The following is a 19934-nucleotide window of genomic DNA, read 5'->3' on the forward strand; positions in this document are numbered from 1 at the left end:
GTAGGAAGATCTAGAGCCATACATGGAGTATAGCTTTCTCTGCATAAACACTTGGCTTACTCCTGCAAGACACAGAGCTGCAATAAAAGTTGTCATTCAAAACAATGAGGGAAGCCTGTGAAACTATACTCCAATCCACCAGTGATTACAGCACAGAGCAGCATGCAGCAAGCTGAAGGCATAAACTGTCAGTTGAGGTGCTGGGAGTGGGACATCGCTCCACCACGCTCCAGCCACAAAGGACTACAGACCTCTCACGCTACAGCAGGAGGAGATGGCTTGTTGGGTATCCAGAATGAACCTGCTCCAAAAAGCAATCCTTTATCTTCAGCTATTGTGTACCATTTTAACAGATTATTAAGGAATCAAAAAAATTCTTGTAAGATGCTGCAATACTGGGCTCATTCATACTTTGAATTGTATATGCGTCAATTCATATTTAGAACAATTAGTATAATATATAGCTTCTGCAAAAGTAAAAAAAATGTAGGCACAAATTTGCATTTAATTTCAATACCCTTCTTGTCATGAGTCATAATTTTATGTATTGTTACAATAGTATGATAAATATAAATTAAAGTTCAAAAGGCTTCGATCTGGCCTAACAGCTACACCCTAGAATTAGACAGTGCTTTTGAGTTTGCACACATTTTAAAGGAACAGATCACTGAAAAATCTTATTTAGACAATTTTCCTTATGCCAAATGTAAATAAAACTTATGCTTACCAATTAGCAGTTCGCCCCATGTTTGTTAAACTTGCTTATGAGGTTTCCAACACTGTATGTCATAGCAACCAGTAAATGGATAAAAGTACATCAGATAACTAAAAACAATGGTAGCAGCCATACTGAAGCCAGAACATTGTCTTTACATCTTGGCTATTTTTTAAAGTACGTTGAAGATCGGATAAAATTGTCTCTTTTCCTTATAAAAGTTGTTGAACACATCACTGCAGTATGATTTAAAAGATCACACTGTACAGAGTAAAAGGTCATCTACTGTGATGATTTACTGTGAAGACATGATTCTTATCCTTAGTAAAATACCAGAGTACGGTTGACATCAAGGACAAACTGTAATCAGAACACAGCCACATCTTTCACTGATCCCAACCCTGGCATTGAGATTGTATTTAGTTTCAATACAACCATTTCAATAATAATATAAAATATATACCAATTTTTAATATGCACAGTCCCACAGCATAAATTAAAACTTGCCTGAGGCTAATATTCATGTTCAGTTTTCACTGGTTTTGGCTCATATTTTGAGATCTGATCATCATAAATCCTTACCACAGTCAACGAAAGCATTAAAAGAAGAAGAATTTCCTTCTGGCTTAACTCTGATGCTTGGTAAAAGTACATTCATTAGGGGAAAGTGTCTGACTGGGTTTGGGGAAAATATAAACCTTCATCACTTGGTTAACTCATGTTAACCATCCTTCAGTACAAAAACACAATCCAAAAGCAAACTACCCCATGTCACGTGCCCCAAAAGAGCATGTCATCTGTGGAAAGACACACAAATAAGCAGTGTTTTAGGACAATTAACATTTTTTGTCTTTATTACAAATGTACAGCTTACGAGTTTCTATTATGATTTGTTTTTGCTTAATTGTTTATTTCTTTATTTTATACAGTTAATTCTGCTATAAGAATTTCTCTCATCAGTAATCTCAGAACAGTCAATAAGATTACAGTGCAGTGTGTCAGACTGAACTGAAGAGACTATGCAGAAGGTGGACGCAGATTTCACCAGTGTGTGTGCCTGTGTATGTGCACGCACATGTAGATGTGAAGGCTTTGCTCACATGTGCAATGATTGTATGATAGCATGTGGCTGCATGAGACAAGGCAGACATTAAGCTTCTACAATTCACACCAAAGGAGCTGAAAATTGTGCTGGATAAATCATGAAGTGTGTGTGTAAGGGTCCTGTATCCTAACGCACTAACACACACGGCCCATCTCTTCTCAGTTTGGTTCTTAACCTCTTGAGTCATTTCAGTATCTAACCTGTCACAAAAAGACTGGGCAAATTTCCCCACAAACCACTGCAAAATGTTTGGCCTCGCAAAAAAGGCAAAATTACAAATAACCAATAATAACATACTCAATGTTTCTGTTCTATTTGTGCTACCTAGAGGGGCAAACAGGATGGAATAGATGGCACATGGCCTTTAGGCAACTATCAAGACAACATATGCTACAGAGAATCAGTCTAGAAGATGTGCAAAGGTAATGACAGATTCTCACAATCTTTTTGACACATTTTTCAGGAAAAAATCATCCCACTCCCCAGATACAAAAAGAAAAAGTAAATGTACATAATCATTGAAATTCACATGGGAGCTTGGGAAACAAAGAAGAAAAAGCAACAGAAGAATTTTAAGGCTTATGTATTGGCATAAGGAGACCAAAAAAAGCATAACTGTATAACACTGAAATAGGATCGGTGGCAATCAAGTGAAGCTGACATTACTTATGCTGCATCTAGATGCAAGGATAGATTAGATTTGCGTTTCAGTTTTACTTCTTCCATTCAGATGCATGAGCAGTACGTAGTCAGCTTCTAAAATATGAATGCAGACCAAATGGGAACTAAAAGGTTTGGTCTGAACATGATTCCCCCACCAAACATGGGACAATCTAAACCCTATGCTCATCATTCTGGGGCTCCCATTTAGACAGATTAATAATTTGTTTAGGCCTAAGTAGTGTTTGGTGCACCTGTGCATGCATGCACATGCACACACTTTGAAAGCTCCAGTTCTCCACCCCCACAATCACCATGAGGAGTGTTTATCAGGTAAAATGACTGGGTCTTGCTAAGAGCCAGAGACAGCTCTACAGCTACCATTCAGCAGTAACCTTGCTCCCCTACAGCTAGCTACTGTCCCACCCACACGGGGCCCACCATGCCTAGATCAAGTGTGGGAGAGCTTTATACAGCACAGCTGTCATTATTCCCCATTAGTGTAACCTGCTGAAGTGTCTGGGAGGAGAACGTCAATGGTGGTTTTCAACCATCAACCTTCACTTCCTTATAGCTTATATAAGGGTTTTGTTACACTGACAGGTCACATGCTTTCCCATAAAGAGGGGGAAAAAAAAAAAAAAAAAAAAAAAAATATTTTTTATATATATATATATATATATATATATATATATATATATATATATATATATATATATAGGATAAAGCTTACTAGATAAAACAAAACAACTGGTCCAAAATAAAATAAGAGTTCACATAAATGTTCCCCAACTCCCTACACTACTAAAGAAGCCAATTTGGTACTGTCAAAGGAAGTATGATGGAAGAGCAGGAGATTGAACATGTGACCAGAGCTCTTCATACACAACTTCTGTTCCCTGGCTGGTGAAAGCAAAACCAATGAGCTAACACGTCTGTGCTTTCCTCAGCGTGGCCCCATAGTGCTGGGGCCCAAGATGAGATGATTGGAGGCATGGGCCATGGTGCTGGCGCAACAGCTGGCCATCCCTCCTTCCACTGGCACACGTAAGCTTTCCAGCTAAGTGCCGGATGTTGTCATTTTGTGCTCAAAAGAGAGAGGGTCACCACTCACCACCATTCTTCCCTCTCCCTCTCACTCACCTGTGCAGGGGGGCTTTCAGGGATCAAAACGTCTTCCCCTGGAGTGCAGGTGAGGGTTCGCTGTGATCATATGGAATCTTTTCACAGATTTGTGTACACCCCAATACTGTGAATAAGAGCTGAGTGCCCCCCTCGTGACCAAGTGAGATACAAATAAAAGAAAAAAAAAAAAATAATAAATTTACATTTAACAAAATATCAATGACAATGATAATCATAACATTAATACAAAACTATCATCATAAACATTACAATAATTCCAGTGTAAGTGTTTCCGTATTAAGTCTGAGCGTTTCTCCCAAGAGGTACAGGCCAAAGGAGTGGCATACAAAAATAAATGTGGATCAAGGAAGGAGGAAGATTAAGCAAAATGAAAGCCAAGAGAAAGGAGGAAGGGGAAGGAGCACACACGCGATGGTGCTAGGGGCTGTGATCTAGTTCTCTGGAACAGGTCTGGCTGAGTGTGCTTCCATGAGTGTATGAGTGTGTGTGTGTGTGTGTGTGTGTGTGTGTGTGTGTCTCAGTATTGAATGCGCAAACCAAAAAAAAAAAAAAAAAAAAAAAGAAGAGCAGCATGAGTGTGCTGAAAGGCCACCAGCACTGGACTGTACTTGTGTGCAGGCGTGTGTGTAAAAGAGAAAAGGTTCCCAATAACAGCAGAAGAAGAAAAATGAGATGTTTTGAGCCGCTCCTACAGGGGTCTCCCAAGATGCCACCCTCTCTCTGTTTCGGTGGTGAGAGCTGCTCGGAGCTTCCTTTGACACTTTTGCCATATCCAACTCTTTCTTTCATTCCTTAGATATTTTCATCATCCCTGACATACAACATGCATGTCAACATACAACGTCATTTCTCTATCCACTATCCATTTTGTTCTGATCCTCAGTAGCTCCCTGTGATTCGATTCCAGTTTCCAGTCCCTCCCTTCACCACTGGTGTGTCCCCTCCTGTCCCGTTCCTGTGGTGTGCACCCCATGCCCGCCTCCCGTTCAGTTCCAAGCCCCTGCCCACCAGGGCCTGCCGTGGCCAATCACCCTCCCAAGTCACTGCTTCTTCTCGCGGGTGGTGATGGTGACAAGTTGCTTGGCAGCCTTGGCGATGTCGTAGGCGCACTGGATGACCTGCTGCGTGAGGAGCTGGTAGTCCACAGCGCTGGCTGCCGGCTCCGACGGTGCAGCTTTGCGACATTCCACCTGCAGGCGCGAGGCGCTGGCCGCCAGCAGCCTCAGTGAGGAGCGCACGGCGTCCAGCGCCGGCCTCTGGGGACATGCAGCACAGAGACACACGCGTCAGCATGAGCCTACAAATAGTGGAAGCTAAACGGGGTAGTGAGATGGTAAGACCCCATTCACTTACCTTAGGAAACAGAGAGGCCATTTCAGTCACGGCTGAGTGGATCTTCTCGGAGCACGGCACGAAGCTAGAAGCAGGCCATATTACTCAGAATGACATACAACATAAGGTGACAGCACTCCACCATTATACAAAGAAAATATGGTGACCATACTGCAACTGTTGCACAGAGAACATACTATGCCAACACTGTTCCCTTGTACACTGTGTTCACAGTGGGTATTCGGGACAATAACAAAAAGGTATGCTGTAGAGGCTCATATACTCTCACAACACAAGCTCCTCTGTTGCTCTGAGTCACACTGTGGGTATGGGAAACCTCCACCTGTCATGCTTGAACTCCTGAGCTGCTCGCAGGAGTTCCTGGATGTTCTTGGTGACCTGCTCCGTCTTCAGAATCACATCCTCGGTACAAGGCAGCGTGGGATCTGGCTCACCTGCATCACACTCCTCTACCTCCCCTCGGCTCTCCTCTTCACTGCTGCGGCCCACACTACATCCATACATCCACACGGAGAGTACAAGGGAGAAGAATTCTTACTTGGAATCAGTTAGGCTTGTTGATACCATTATCAAAGCTTGCAAAATAACTAAATAGTTTTAAGGCTTTTGTTAGCGAGTGTCTGAAGCAACCTCCACTCACCCAAGTGAGGGGTCATATGTTTGGGTGTTGTCATAATCGCTGTCTGTGCCGCTACCATGTTTCTCTGGTTTTGCAGCCTAGAGAACAGAATAAAAGCAGTTTGCCTGACAGATCAATTAAATAATTTTGTCTATTAAATTCAACAAAGATTATTGTTAAATTCAGCATGTCTTCCTTTTTGGTTGACTCACCATATATCTCCCCACTTCCATGGATGCTGATAGGTGTGGTCCTCCATAAGAGGAGGGGCCTACAGGAACCCCTTTTCGTACCTGGACAAGCATAAGCAAGGCAGGCTTAATCAGAGAGCCAAAGGAACGTCAGGTAGACAGCCGAGACATCCGACAAGCAGAAGATAGGAAAGAGACCTCAAGACACAGTTCTGTAGAGCATTAAGTGAACAGAGTCGAGCTCTGCAGTGACTCAAGTGCACTGTCAGTTTGAAATTCTGTGTAACATTGAAGGAAGAGGAGGTTAGAACGATACAGACAATAGTGCCTTTAGGCAAACAGTAAAGAACCCATAAATCTAGAAAATCTGGAGTTTCTGAGTTACAAACAGTAGACACAGTCTTATAGTAGATTAAGAAAATGTGAAACATCTAAAAATATGACATCAAAATTCATTAGAAATGAGCAAAACCACTATATCTTAATGAAACGAGAACAAACCCCCCCCCCCCCCCCCCCCCCCCAAAAAAAGGTACGGCCTTTTAAAGTGGACTATTTATCACCCCATAATAATAATAATAATAATAATAATAATACTACTAGATTACAGTGAAGCAGAACAAGACACAACTCGCGAGTAAGTAACCAAATCACAAGGCTGTCCACTGCCTTGCTTTGCCAGCACTGAGCTGGATTATTTCTGCTGTCATTTGTAAGCTTTCTGATGTCTCCACATGCTTTCTGTATTTCGTGAGCTCCTCTTACACAGTTCGCACGCTCACATCATCTTACTTGGATAGTCTTGCCTATAACAGTGTGCTTGGTTTACTTGTGGCACTACCTCGCGATTTGTGCCCTGCAGTGACAACCTGGTCACTAGAGGTAACAGCACAGAGAAAAGTGGGCATCACATTCCGTTCAAGCCACTCCACTGTTCAGTCCATTGCCCAGACAGGCACCTGAACATTCCATGAATCAATAACGGTCTACATTCCCATCTAGCCCAAACAGCAGCTAAGCACAAGACAAACATAATATAGCATCTCTTGGCTAATTGCTTTTGCTTCTGATAGCAGAGATATCACTGGTCGACTCCCAAACCTGGATACATTATAAAAAAAAAAATGTAAAAAGCAGCGGTTCATGCTCTTGACCATGATCATGTGTCATTTTTATCCAACAGCATATGCTGAAATATTACCCAGTGAAAGTGCAGATTGTGCTGATGTGTGGCCATGAGGTGTCTGCAGAGAGCAGTGTGTGGTAGTAAGTTAGAATCAAATGGTGAACACAAAAACCACAGGTGAAAGCGACGGCCTGCCGAGGCAGAAGCAGCGGGTTACTGCAGATGCAGGTCCAGCAGAGGGAGACAGAGGAAGCCCGACGAGAAACACAGAGGTTGCAAAAGGTTAGAGTGCGGGACTTGGGCCGGCTGCTGGCGCTCAGACTTACACTGGGACCGAGAGGCTGCAGGTGACCGGTCAGGGAGTCCAGCGCTGGGGCGAGGGCTTTGGGGGCAGCCGCTCCGGGCTCATACATGGAGAAGGCCTGCCGGTCCCTTCGCAGCGGGGCCGAGGAGGGCGTAGCCAGGGTGGAGTCACCCACCCCTCCTACACTACCTCCCCCCGTCACTCCTCTGGCCCCGCCAGGCCACAGCACCGGGCCGCCGCCACCGCCCAGAGCCCCCGGCCCCCCAGCCTGGGCCCCCCGCAGTACAATGTTCTCCGTCTGCATCCGTGAGATCTACAGGGATGAAGGGGGGTGTCAGCAGGAGACACACATACAGACACACACACACACACACACACACACACACACACACATACACATCCACAATTACAAGGATACAAAGCCTGGAGAAAGGTCTGGAAACAGAAGTACTGCGTCGTGCTGGGGGTACCCACTCATCCTGACAAAGGGGTGGGGGTGGGGGGTTGTTAGGCTGTATGAGAAGGGACTAGGCATCATTCTCTGAGAGGATATAAACAGATATTTTGTAATCATGTACGGGCCAGTCTTTGCATCCTGTGTATGAAAGAGTAATGAGTAGGGGCTGAAACGTCTTGCTGTATTTGTGTGTGTGTGTAGGGACAAAATAGAGACTGGGACTAACTATGAAATATGGGAACATTAAAAAAAAGAAAGACCACGTAAAGACTCAATAAAACATAGTAAACACAACAGAAAGAAATGAATTCTGCATAACATATGGCCATGTATAAACAGGTGGTGAAAAATAAATCACTCTTTTAATTTCAATTTGAACCACCTTTATATATAGATATTCATTAATGCAAATAACCACAAACACCAAGAAAAACAAAGCTGCAGTGGCCTGCAGTCAAAATCTGCTTCATTTATTCACTAAATACCCAACTCACTAACGACTAACAAAGTATCAACAATTTAACCCCTGACACAGAACTATTGGGGGAACTGTGGGGTAAGCAGCTGAGGGCCTCTGTGTGCAGCAGTTGTTCTCAATCCTGCTCTACATTTCGTACCTCTTTCTGAAGTCTCCTTAGCTCCTCGCTCAGGTTGTTGTTGACCTTCATGAGCTGCTGGACTTTGGCCTCAGAGGAGGCCAGGGCTTTCTTCACCTCCAGGTACTCCTGCAGCGTGATGGGCCCGTCCGACAGGTCTGATGAGTCCATACTCTGCAGAAAAGTCACCGAAAGCAATCAGGTGGAGCTTCTCCGCACCACACCTTCCAAACACACTCACTGGCATCAATATGCTAATTTGAATGGGAGAACATAAGCTCTGTGGCTTGATGGATACAAAAGACAATCTTGCATTTGGGGGAAAAATACTTTTAAATATGCAAAAACTATGAAGAATCCCTTGGCTTTTTATCATTTATCTGCAATATTTTTGTTTTCAAACATTTACATACCCTCACTCACTCCACACCACCTTAGATGCATCAAAATTAACCTAAATTCGTTTAAAGGAAAGACAAAAATAAATAGCACAGCACTTAGAAAGGCCTACAAAAGGTAGACCAGTGGCAACATTTGTTACCGAATCACCCTACCTTAGGGTGTGTGTGTGTGTGTGTGTGTGTAAAACTTAAGGGTACTAGCAGCATGCAGAACACAAACCAGGCCAATTCAGTGTCAGTCCTTAAACGTAGCATATAGACTTAACTCAGTAACAGTTCAATTTGCCTGCATGTGGTGTAGCGAATAATGCAATGCCATGTGCATCCAGCTATAACTGATCACAAAAGAGACCAAGTTATATAGGTGTTGGTGTTGCGCGTAAAATCTAAACTGTAAAAAAGGTGGCTTTGATGACAGTCCCACCCACACCAAAGTGCGGCACTACTCTCTCTGCTTCTTTCTTGTGTGGAGACAGCGTGCTTACAGACTGCTTCCTCTTCCCAGCTGCAGAACAATGGCCCACTGATTGGAGCTGCGAATTAGCACTGATGTCACTGCCGAAGAATGGGGCAGTGCCGCCACTTCCTCCGCAAGGCATGCTGGGACAGGCTGAGAGCTGCAAGTTAGCTGGCTGTTGCTCTAAAGGACCACAGTAGTTGAAGCCCAAGGCTGAAAAGACCTCGTCCTACACAGACGTCTCTGATGTGGCGGAGCTGGCTGCTAGCAGTGTGAGCGCGCATGATGGTGCTGACCTTGGCGCGGTTGCTGCGCTGGGCGTTGGTGTTGTTTTGCGTGGTCAGCTCGCTGTCTGTGTCCTCGTCTGAGGCTACACTGTCGTAGTCGTGCTGGTCGTCGTCTGGCTGGCCCACATCAAGAGGCTCTGAGACAAATTTCACCGTGTTAAAGAGCGTGCAAACACATACGCGCACACAATCAACCATCACCTCCAGGATACAGCGAGGTTTACACGGTATGCTTTTTTTTGTAGGCTTGGTTACCCTTTTCTAATCACTTTCAATGAGGCTGATGTGTTTTGCTCGTAGTGTTTGTGACAGCATGCCTCGCCTCAGGTCATTCTTTTGTGTGCAAAACATTCAGATGAATGGGAAGCTGGGCTTTCTGTGGTAACAGAAACACTGCAGCAGCAAATGATCCTGAACTTGATGAGACAAAACTACACTACAAACAATGCACTTAAGGCCTTAGATCTTATTAGTGTGGCACATGAGATGTCAGATCAGTGCTTTATGGTTTTAATATTTTTTGTAGGTTATAATTAGCAAGAACGTAACATAATCTAATGCAAGATAGCTAATAAATTGTAAAGCACTTTGAATTGCCACTGTATGAAAAGTGCTAAACGAATATACTTTCCTTACCTAGCCTAATACGTGGCAGTTTCAATGCCATCATTACTTAGTAACCCAGACACAACCCGCAAACAAGACAGTATAAGATGCTCCCTGCTCTCAGGCAAGAAAAGTCGGCACAGTGTGCCTTACAGTGTTCTCTCCTGCAAAGTTGGTTATTAAAAGGGTGGAGAAGGTGAGTAGAGGAGAGGATCTCTCACCGGTGGGACTTGTCAGGCTCTTGCCCTGCTGCCGTCGCTTAGCATCGCTGAGGATATCAATGATGAGGGTGGCGAACTCCCGTGCGTTGAAACGGGCCAACTTCTGTCTACCCTAAAGAGCAAAAGGAGATGGAGGAGGTGATGTGGTTAGTTTCAGGTGAATGAATGAATTAGATGATTTTTAAAAACAACAACAACAACAACAACAACAACAACAACAACAACAAACAAATTAACACAAAAAAAACCCCCAGCAGCAATCAAACCATTGAAGATGAAAACACAGTAAACCCCTGAAGTTTATTTCCATCGTGGTCCTCATCTGTGAGGTGGCTAGACACTCGTCAGACTCACGTTAACAATGTGAAGAACCAAAAAACATCAACAGGATTGTCCCACTTCCTTCACTTCCTACTGCTTTGTATAAAAAATTGTGAGGGTCATGTGCAATGCTCTTAACTAAACCCACACACACACACACACACACACACACAACAACAACGTAAGGTGTTGAAGTGGGAATGTCTGCCCGCTGTGTCTTTTACTGAGAAAGACTGTGTGTGTATGTGTGTGTGAGAGCTCATCCGAGTCATTTATAAACACAGCAAGCAAGAGCTTGACCGATCACCTCTTGGGAGGGGACATTAAGGAAACCCACAGTGGTATTTAAAAGTCTGTTTAAGGTAGTGGTAAAACGAAAGAGAGAGAAAACAGTCACAAGAGTCTATCAGTGGAAATCTTGAGACAGGGCGGCTACCAGACATTTGCAGCTGGACAATGCCTCCCTTTCTCCCCTTCCCACTCTGCTCACTGGCTGGTGCAGCTGCACATGTGCTATTTTTAGCTCTGTGCTTTCCCATGCTGTGCTTGCGCCATCTCCATGTCACACCATGCCAACTCTGGCCTTGTCTTCTCCCTGCTGGGTCCTGCCTCAAACCTGGACACAAGCAGGCTCCACTTGCTCCCCGCCAGGCCAGGGAGCTTACAACCAACCCCCCCCCCACCCCTGAGATCGAGCACGCGTGTTACCTGGTTGCGTGTGGCCGAATACTCGGGGTTGACCGGCAGGAAAGGGACAGCACTCCTCTCCGTGACCAGCGTGCTATGGTTCTGAGTCGTCAGCCACACTGTGAGCAGGAAAGAGAAAGAGAGAGAGAGAGAGAGAGAGAGAGGGCTCAGAGAAAAGAGTGCAGAGAACAGTGTGGTAGAAAGAGCAAGGTCATCTCGTCGCCCACTCTCTTGCCCACGCAAACCCACACTGAGCTGTGCTTTGAAGAGCTTTTCCGCAAGGCACGCTGAAAGTTAGGCTGCCTGCTCCTTCCCGACTCTTGTGCATACATTGTCCCCTGCCTCCTACCACTGCTCACCTGCAGAGCCTCAGACTGCCACCCCAGCATGCTACAGCTCCTTTCGTGCGGAGGAGGAAGTAGGAGAGTGGGAAGGAAAAAAAGAAAGAATAAAAGAGAGAGAGAGAGAGAGAGAGAGAGAGAGAGAGAGAGAGAGAGAGGAGGTGGAGAGAGTTCCTGTGTCACTCTCTCACAGACACTGACACTCTTTTGCTCTCCTTCTTCCCTCCCTCTCACCCCTTCCTGCAGTCAGAGCACTTAGCCAATGTCCTTCTATAGTCAGTGTTTATAAGTCAGTCAGTCTCCAGGGACAGAGCTACCAGGCTACATGGCTAAAGTCCCCAAGCCCTTGCCTAATATGACAGCTGCACAAGACACAGGAAAGGGAGGAGAGGGACAGAGAAAGAGATGATGGGAGCAGGGTTGAAAGAAGAGAGCCTTACCGGCGTCATTCTCCCTGCGGTCTACCTCATCATACACGTCCATGGCCAGCTCCTCGAACAAGCGGTTATTCAGCTATGTGGCACACAAACAGAAAATGAACACGTGGTACTGTAAAGGAGGATGCTGGGGGCAGGGGGGAGGTGGGTGCAGCGATGCACTGACAGGAGAGCAGTGTGCGCAGACACCAGGAGCACACATGAGAAGCATTCAGGAAAGAAACCCAACAAAAATGCTGCAGACCAACAAACCAGCAAAAAATAAAATAAAATAAAATAAAAAGAGACCAGACGAGGAACTGATTCCAACACTGTGCGTGTTCGCTGAATATTTAAATGTGTATTGACAAATTCGAGTGGCAAATCTGGCGTTAAGGTGCACAAATGACTAGAACCGACATTGGCCTGTTCTGTGTTAAGTGCCTTTAAGGGTGAGCGTTGGCCAACACCGATCTCTGGGCGACTGTGATGGGAGAGGACGGCTCTCACAGCCACGCCATCAACACTCACCGCTTGGAGCTTCTTCTTGGCAGCCTTAGCCAGTTCAGAGAGATCCAGGCTACACGGAGACAAAACACAGACAGAGGAGTAAAAAGATGCCGGAAACATACAATGGGAGAAAGATGAGGAGAGAGGGAGAGAGAGAGAGAATGGTGTGATGGAGCAACAGGGCAGGAGGGGTGCCAAGTATGGAAAACCACCAGATGGACAGGAAAGCAGTGCTCTGGCTTGCTGAAGTTTTCCCAAATGTAATTCTGGAATTCCAGTGTAAAGCCATCAACAGACATAGGATAACTAGCTATAGGTCATGCAGAACTTGGGGGAAGGGGTCTGGGTACTGTGGTCAGAAGGGTGTGACCACACCTGTCTCATCCCTTCAGACTCTGACACCCCAATGAAAGGAATATGAAGAGAATGAACAGAAAAAGAGGCAACAGGAGGGGTGGGGACGTGGGGGGTGGTGAGAGGAAGGAGAGATACCTCTGTGTCGGGCACTTAGGGCGAGCTCTGGCTCCACAAAGCGCAGCAAGATGGAGAGGACAGAGAACGAGTGAGCAAGACGGCCAGGGAGAGACAGACACACAGAAAGAGAGAGAAATTAGAGGGAGGGGAGAGACACACACAGAACAGGAGAGAGAGAGAGAGAGAGAGAGAGATGGAGAGACCCCATATCAACACTTCTGAAGTTCAAGTCAGTTAAGTGTGACTGTCAGATGGCTTTCACTCAGCTGCAGACAGGCTAAGAGAGCAGCCTGCCAGTCAGCATTAGTGCAGGAGCTTGCTGATTTTCCACCCTAATACAGACTGACTGATGACATGGCGCAGCCTGCTGGCCAACATATTCAAATACACCATCAGTGCCACATGTGCTGTGAGGGTACTCGAACGGCACATGTGGAAGACAACATAGGGGGACTCTAAACCCTTACACACAGACACATTACAAACCATTATGTTAAACATAAATTAAAGGGCCCATATGTCGGACAACTTCCTTTTTTGAAATAAAACATTTTTAAGTAATATGTTTCATAGCACCCTGTTCACTCCACCAATCCATACAGTTCATATATGGAGTCCAAGATGCAAAAACAAACAGTTTGGAAATCAATGTTTCTCTGATGTCATAAGAACAAACTAATTTTTATATATCTATTCAGCCTACAGCAGTTTAGCCCCACCCACCCACAATGCCGTTTTCTGGCAAGTTTCAGCTTGTTTTCTGAACTAGGCAAAATACAGGGTACCCAATCAGAACAGAGCTTATTTATCTTATATCCGTTTTAAAGGCAAAGTAACAGAAAGAGCCTATGTAATTCTAAGAGTTAAAGAGCAGTTGTGTAAAATTAATTATGACTCTGTACAGAGTACAAAGAATAAACAGACATCAAGGAAAAATAAGAAAAACATAGGATACGGGCCCATTCTTCTTATCGGCACACAACACACAAAGTTTACACACACCTGTCTGCCATCTGAGGGATGATATAATGCCCATTCTTGTGATCTGCAGAAGAAATTAAATAAGATGTTACAGCTGATCACCCTGATCTGGGATCAGCCTAGAGTGGTCATCATCATCAGAGCCTGCACTCAGCAGCCACCCTCACAGCTCACCTGGGCGTCGACCACACAGGTAGAAGGCCAGCCTATCCGTCAGCTCGTACTGGCACTCGACCAGGCGCTCGGCTAACTCCACCTGGCCCGCCTGCCTGCACACCAAACACACACAATAAGGACAGAGAAGCTGACATATATCTCCACTTCAACTCCATTCCGTCTGCATGCATAAATGTCTGGCAGACAAGTGCAATTCACATCCTAGCTGCCATAATTAGCAAGAGCGGAGAGCTCGGCAAAGGAGAGCAGGTGAAGCTCCCCTTTCTCCAGCTACCTCCGACTCTGTGTATGTGCGCGTTTGTGTGCATGTGTGTACCTAGCATAGTCCATGGGCGTGCGGCCGTTGATGTCCGGTGCTCCAGGGTCAGCTCCGTACACCACAAGCAGCTCCGCCTGCAGGACCTGGCCAGCCTTGGCGGCCACATGCAGTGGCGTGGTGCCCTTCTCCTAGAGACAGAGAGACAGACACAGAGAAAGGGCACTGGCTCACATACAGGCCTGCAGTGACAGTTGCACTCACAAACTCAGAATTTCAGAAATGAGGGAATGAAAATAATTTCAAAAGAGATTCTCATTCACATTAAAATTTTTGTATCAATCTCTAAAATTACTACGGGGATATCTTAAATTTAGTTAGCATAAGCAAAAAAGATAAAATAAAAGTTGGTAAACATCTAGGTCATAGGTATAAAACATGTTTTGTTCCTGGCAATAATTCAAGACACACACACAAAAAAAAAAGCTACAGTCTCTGAACGTAACATGCTGTCTTAAGTCACAAAGCACAATACAGAATATGCCCAACAATCTGGTGGCCAGGTTACAGACCAGAAACTAGACTTTATTATGTGATGCAGCCAAGATAACCAAGTTTATGTTGCTCGGACTAAGCATCTTATGAGGTAACTTTACTGCACATCTCTAATTTTCCAAAAAAACCCCTGCAAGGTCTCATCAGCCGAGTAGAGCTGCAGCACTTAAGAGACAACATAACAGTGGGGTGTGTTTAGTGAGAACAGGAGACTCACAGGGTGAAAGAAGTTGGCCTGAGCCCCGAGAGACAGCAGCCGTAAACACGTCTCCAGACTCCCCGTTCGCACGCTTGAATGCAGTTGCTGCGAGAGAGGGAAAGGGAGAGCACGTCTCTGAATCCACTCATCAGGACTGCTCAATGGTGCTGAGGCTGCTCCATTACTCCCATGCAGGGCGTCATTAAGGGCATGAAGGCCCTCCCGAAGGGTGTGCCTGCTCACCCTCTCAGCAGGGAGCATGGAAGCTTCACCCTGTCCCCAGGGTGGGGGAGGGGTGGCCAAGCTGACAGATCATGCCTTACCTTGCTGAGGTCCTTGGTGGTGACCCCATCGTCATCACGGCAGGGCAGTTTGTGGACGAAGGCTAGCATCTGATACTTGGCACGGATGAACTCAGACTTGGTGGGGCTATTGAGAGAGGATAGAAGGAGAGCTGAGACATCATATAAACCCAGCTATTCAACAGACTTCAGAATAACCAGTCAATAGCCACCTCCAAATTATAAGATACCATATAGACAAACAAACAAGAAATAAACATAATATTCACCAACTTTGTGATATGAATTCTGATCAGTGCAATTACTTGTCCATGTATGCCCAGGAATAGGAAACCCATTGCCTGGTCTATTATACACTCTTTATCCATCTACACCAATGCTTCGTGTACTCATTCATTTGCCATTAATTTGACCATACTTAGATAGCATTATCAAGATGCTAGTTTAAACAGGATGGCCTGTTTTTGGAATGCCTATTTCAGAGAGAAATATGAAGGCAACAAACAGTATAATGATTTAGCAGTTTTATCATCAGTTTTTGGTATTAACAAAATTACTGTTATTTTAATGATATTATTGTGGTGAAAAAAAAAGTAGTATTAGCAGATAGAGCACAAATCTGCCAGGGGGATTCAGATAAAGGATGAAACACATGGAATCTAATGCTGACCATGGACATTACTGCAAGCAGGTGAACAGAAAAGGCAGGGTGAAGCCATTTCATGTAAATTCAACTCAAACACACAAAAATAACTTTTCAAAGCTTGTGACAGACTTGTGATCTCAGTTTATATACATATTCTGTTGTGTTATAGTAAAAGGATGTTAAAGCCCAGGATAAAGTCCAGGATACTTGTTAGACTTACTGGACTTTATCTTGTGGGTTTGGTTTCCTGCGACCACTTTGTACTTGTGCAGGGTCCAGTAAGGAGTGCTCCCAAATGGAGTTTGCACCATTACTGGCCAAGGTCTGCACCATCTGAAACACACAAACACAAACACAAACACACACGATATATATCCTGAGGAAGGTTGGGTACTTCACTCTAGATTAATCATACATGGGTCACAATACATTATGATATAATAAATGCATGACAACTGTTTACACTCAAAACTAATTCTGTAGTAATGGTACTATTAAACTTTAAATAAACAAAAAAAATCAATACTTAAAAGGTGTTGATGCAGTATCGTAAAATGGTGGAATCATGATTCTATTTAAGTCTTCAGTATCAGCAATGCTCTAACCCTGAGTGGGCTATAGAGGCCATGGTTCCATGTTACCTGTAGCAAGGAAGGGGGCCAGCCACTGTGCCGAAGGTGTTTAACAATGGAGATGTGCCGCCCAAGGCTCCGGTGCACAGAGCAGCACTCATCGCAGATCAGCACCCCTCGGTTTATACTGCTCCAGCCGGGATCTGCCAACAAATCACATGGTGCAAGGAAGCACTCCAGAAAACATGTCCTAAATCAGCCTGCACTACAGGAGTAATTTCTCCAATTGGTAATCGACAACAAATGAAAACACAGGGAGGGCATCAGGGGTGTGATTACTTGGAGAATGACCTGCATTGAGCTATGAGCAATGAGCTGCCAACTTTTCCCCTCTTCAAGCTAGCCATGTCCTGGCATTTGAAATCTTTTTTCCTGACAGTCTCAACTGCAGATGTTTTCTTTTTGGGGAGGTTATCGGAGGCAACACCACATCCCTGCTGATATTGTCCCCACAAAGCCTCGTCACTGAGGTATAAAATGAAGCCAAGGATTGCAGGGGAGCAGTGTAGTCAGGGTCAAGTAAATAAAGGCAGAAATTCTGAACTACAAGATTTTTGTGAAGGTCCGAGTGATATTAAGTAACAGGACGCATTGTGTGAGACTATGGACTATGAACAACAAACCTGACAGATTTTGCAGAAACATATTGAAATTAAAATATTTAGGATCCACCTAAAGTCAAAGTATTGCTACAATCACTAAGGAAAAGTCCAAAAGTAAACTATTTGCGCTAGCACTTTGTTTTTTAAAGTTGTCACATTGTTGAATAAACACAAACATTTACAGTTCCATTGCCCACGGCAACCCATATCTGGGTCTTTACCTGTGTGCTTGTTGCCCAGTATCTCTAAAAAAAAGTTGGCCTTTAAGGCAATAATGCTATAGGACTGAAAACCCTTGTCTCTGCGCGTTGTCATAAAACACGCTGACACTGCACTATCTACTTTACAGCTATCTTTCCATATTCACTGCACATCACAGCAATCATCCTCAGCAGCTGCCGCACTCGCTGCCACTTTACAGCACGCTATTATCTGCATTCCTCCAGCATGTCAAATGTGACAATTACGCACGCCACAACAGCACCACGAGAGCTGCAGTGTTGCAGGTACTAACACAGCAGGGAAGTAACAGCCGATCAAGAGCATAAAGATCATTCAGTATAATTGGGGAGGGGCAATGCATACAGTGCTGCAGGCCTAGTACTGAATGCAACTGCATTCAGGTAAGTGCACCATGTTGGCAGAGTACTGCAGGTAACTCAAGCATCATAAATCAGAGAACAGTGTAGAGTAGGATCGAGGGACCAGAGAGCAGAGGTAGAGCACAAGAGAAACACACACACACACATTCCTGGAAGGAGAGCAGCTGTGAGTAAGAGAGCAGCTGCCACACTGCAGCCCCTTCCCCATGGGGCAGATAGAAATGACATAACCAAGGCAAAGGCTGGGCTCTGACCGATGTTTAAAGTGCATAGCTGGCTAACCTCAAAATGATTCTATGCATTGCAATGCAAATGTAACATAATGTGGTTTAAGGGGTTGAGTGAAAATAGAAAATTCAAGTACTGCATCATCATAGTAATTGTTCACTTACAAAAGCCATGTATGCATCATTTGGCATTAACTAGCAAGTTATTAGTAGCTAGCTACGCTGCGAAACTTGTAGCTACATAAGCTTTTACTAGTCAGCTAACCAATAAGATGACCGGCATGGGGCGAACGTAGCGAATTAAATTATTTTCCTGCAGTCAGATACAAGGAAGAAGTTAAATTGGAGTCACAGCTGCTTGCAGGCAAAGATTAAGTCAGAACTAGCTAGCTAAGTTGAAGGAAGGGTCTTGACAGCTTTTTAGCTACCCAAGTTAACTAGCGGTAGCTTAGCTAGTTTCAGTTTTGAACAACAGACTAAAGTTAGCTAGCCCTTAGCTACTTTAGTTACACAGCTAGCGTTACCTGGATGATATATTTATACGTTAAATGTCCTATATTTTAAACAACAGGTGTGTATGGCTTAATGTACAATAGTACATACGTAGCCTAATTTCTGCTGTCAATTTTGGGGGGCACAAAGTAACGGACAGACCGATTTGCAGGCCCAGTGAAGGAGTCAAGATACGCAGCAGAAGTAGCTAGGTTAGCCAGCTAGCGTTAGCTAACAAGTAAACGTAATTTGCTTGATTGCTAACAACAAGCAGTGGCTATTAGCCTGAAGCTAACTTAATTCATCCACAGCTTGCTAGCTACAGTCACCAGCTGGAATTAAAACAACCTAAAACGCAGTTGCAAGCGACCTTCGTAATACTTAACGAAGGTTACTGAATACAAATAACTTTATACGTTAAAAACGAACATGGCCCTAATAACTTTATTGCCGATTATTATGCGCCATTTTCCTGTCTTAGCTAGCTAGCGTTAGCTCTGTAAGCGACAGCGGGCCTTCTGTATCCCACCTATTGCCAGCTTACTTCAAAAATCTAACGTTAGCCAATGCTAGCTAACTAGCACCAGCTAGCTAGACAATGTTGGTGCTTAAGAACGCCTTGATACATAGATTTCACCGTACCTGGCGCACTGCAGTCGGCACACACCTCGCTTCTTTGGACTTTTCTGGACATGGTAAAATACCACCCTTTACAATTTGATGCGATTTACAATCCTATATCGACGATGTTTGGCGTCCCAGTTAGCGATGACTGCAGCTTTGATGCCGCCCCGAATGTCCGGAAGCCGGCGTAGAGCTTTCCAGTATTCCCGGTCCTCACCCTTCTTTATCCCGTTTTTTACTGTCCTCTGCTTTTAAAGCAAGGGGTTTAGACTTCGTTAAAGAATACAAATACCTACCGTTTGAACCAGAGAATACTTATGTCATTACCTATATAATCATGAATGTCTATCTTTAATGCTATTTTGATTTTTATCCATGCCCCATATCTAGACCAAAACCTAAGGGGAATAACAAAACACATTTTATTTACATCCTGCACCCTAACGTTACACACGTTTGAAGGCTGTGGCAAGCTGCATACTGTCTCTCTGTGACGTCTCTCGCCCCTTGTGTCAGTCTGTGGTGGGTAGCAGGGAGGCAGTAGACAGCTACTGTGTGTTAATCTGACCACGACTAATTGTCACATTTATTAAGTAGCTAGCATATGCTATTACCCATAAATGTCCATAAACATGAAATTCACAAT

The 19934-nt window shown here is 44.5% G+C and overlaps 1 protein-coding gene across 5 annotated transcripts; it reads right to left on the reverse strand.

Annotated features, from left to right (window-relative positions):
- Positions 1–3195: 3195 nt before the first annotated feature.
- git1 (G protein-coupled receptor kinase interacting ArfGAP 1) lies at positions 3196–19845 on the reverse strand. 5 transcript variants are annotated; one of them, XM_027005852.2, is made up of 22 exons: positions 19743–19845; positions 19307–19533; positions 16751–16884; positions 16330–16442; positions 15485–15590; positions 15180–15266; positions 14468–14598; positions 14149–14243; positions 13996–14038; positions 13012–13038; positions 12541–12589; positions 12034–12106; positions 11274–11371; positions 10245–10356; positions 9427–9554; positions 8294–8446; positions 7242–7532; positions 5811–5891; positions 5620–5696; positions 5302–5469; positions 4980–5043; positions 3196–4882 (listed from the first exon to the last, which is right to left on the reverse strand). In XM_027005852.2, exons 2-22 carry the CDS (start codon positions 19356–19358, stop codon positions 4667–4669), a joined length of 2298 nt encoding a protein of 765 aa, XP_026861653.2. In that variant the 5' UTR covers positions 19359–19533; positions 19743–19845; the 3' UTR covers positions 3196–4666. The 5 variants fall into 5 exon arrangements, with proteins under 5 accessions (XP_026861653.2, XP_026861654.2, XP_026861652.2 ...); XM_027005853.2 differs by having other exon boundaries at positions 19307–19536; XM_027005851.2 differs by having other exon boundaries at positions 19307–19845.
- Positions 19846–19934: the final 89 nt, after the last annotated feature.

The sequence above is a fragment of the Electrophorus electricus genome, chromosome 15 (genome assembly GCF_013358815.1).
Source record: "Electrophorus electricus isolate fEleEle1 chromosome 15, fEleEle1.pri, whole genome shotgun sequence".
In the NCBI taxonomy this organism is placed as follows: domain Eukaryota; kingdom Metazoa; phylum Chordata; class Actinopteri; order Gymnotiformes; family Gymnotidae; genus Electrophorus; species Electrophorus electricus.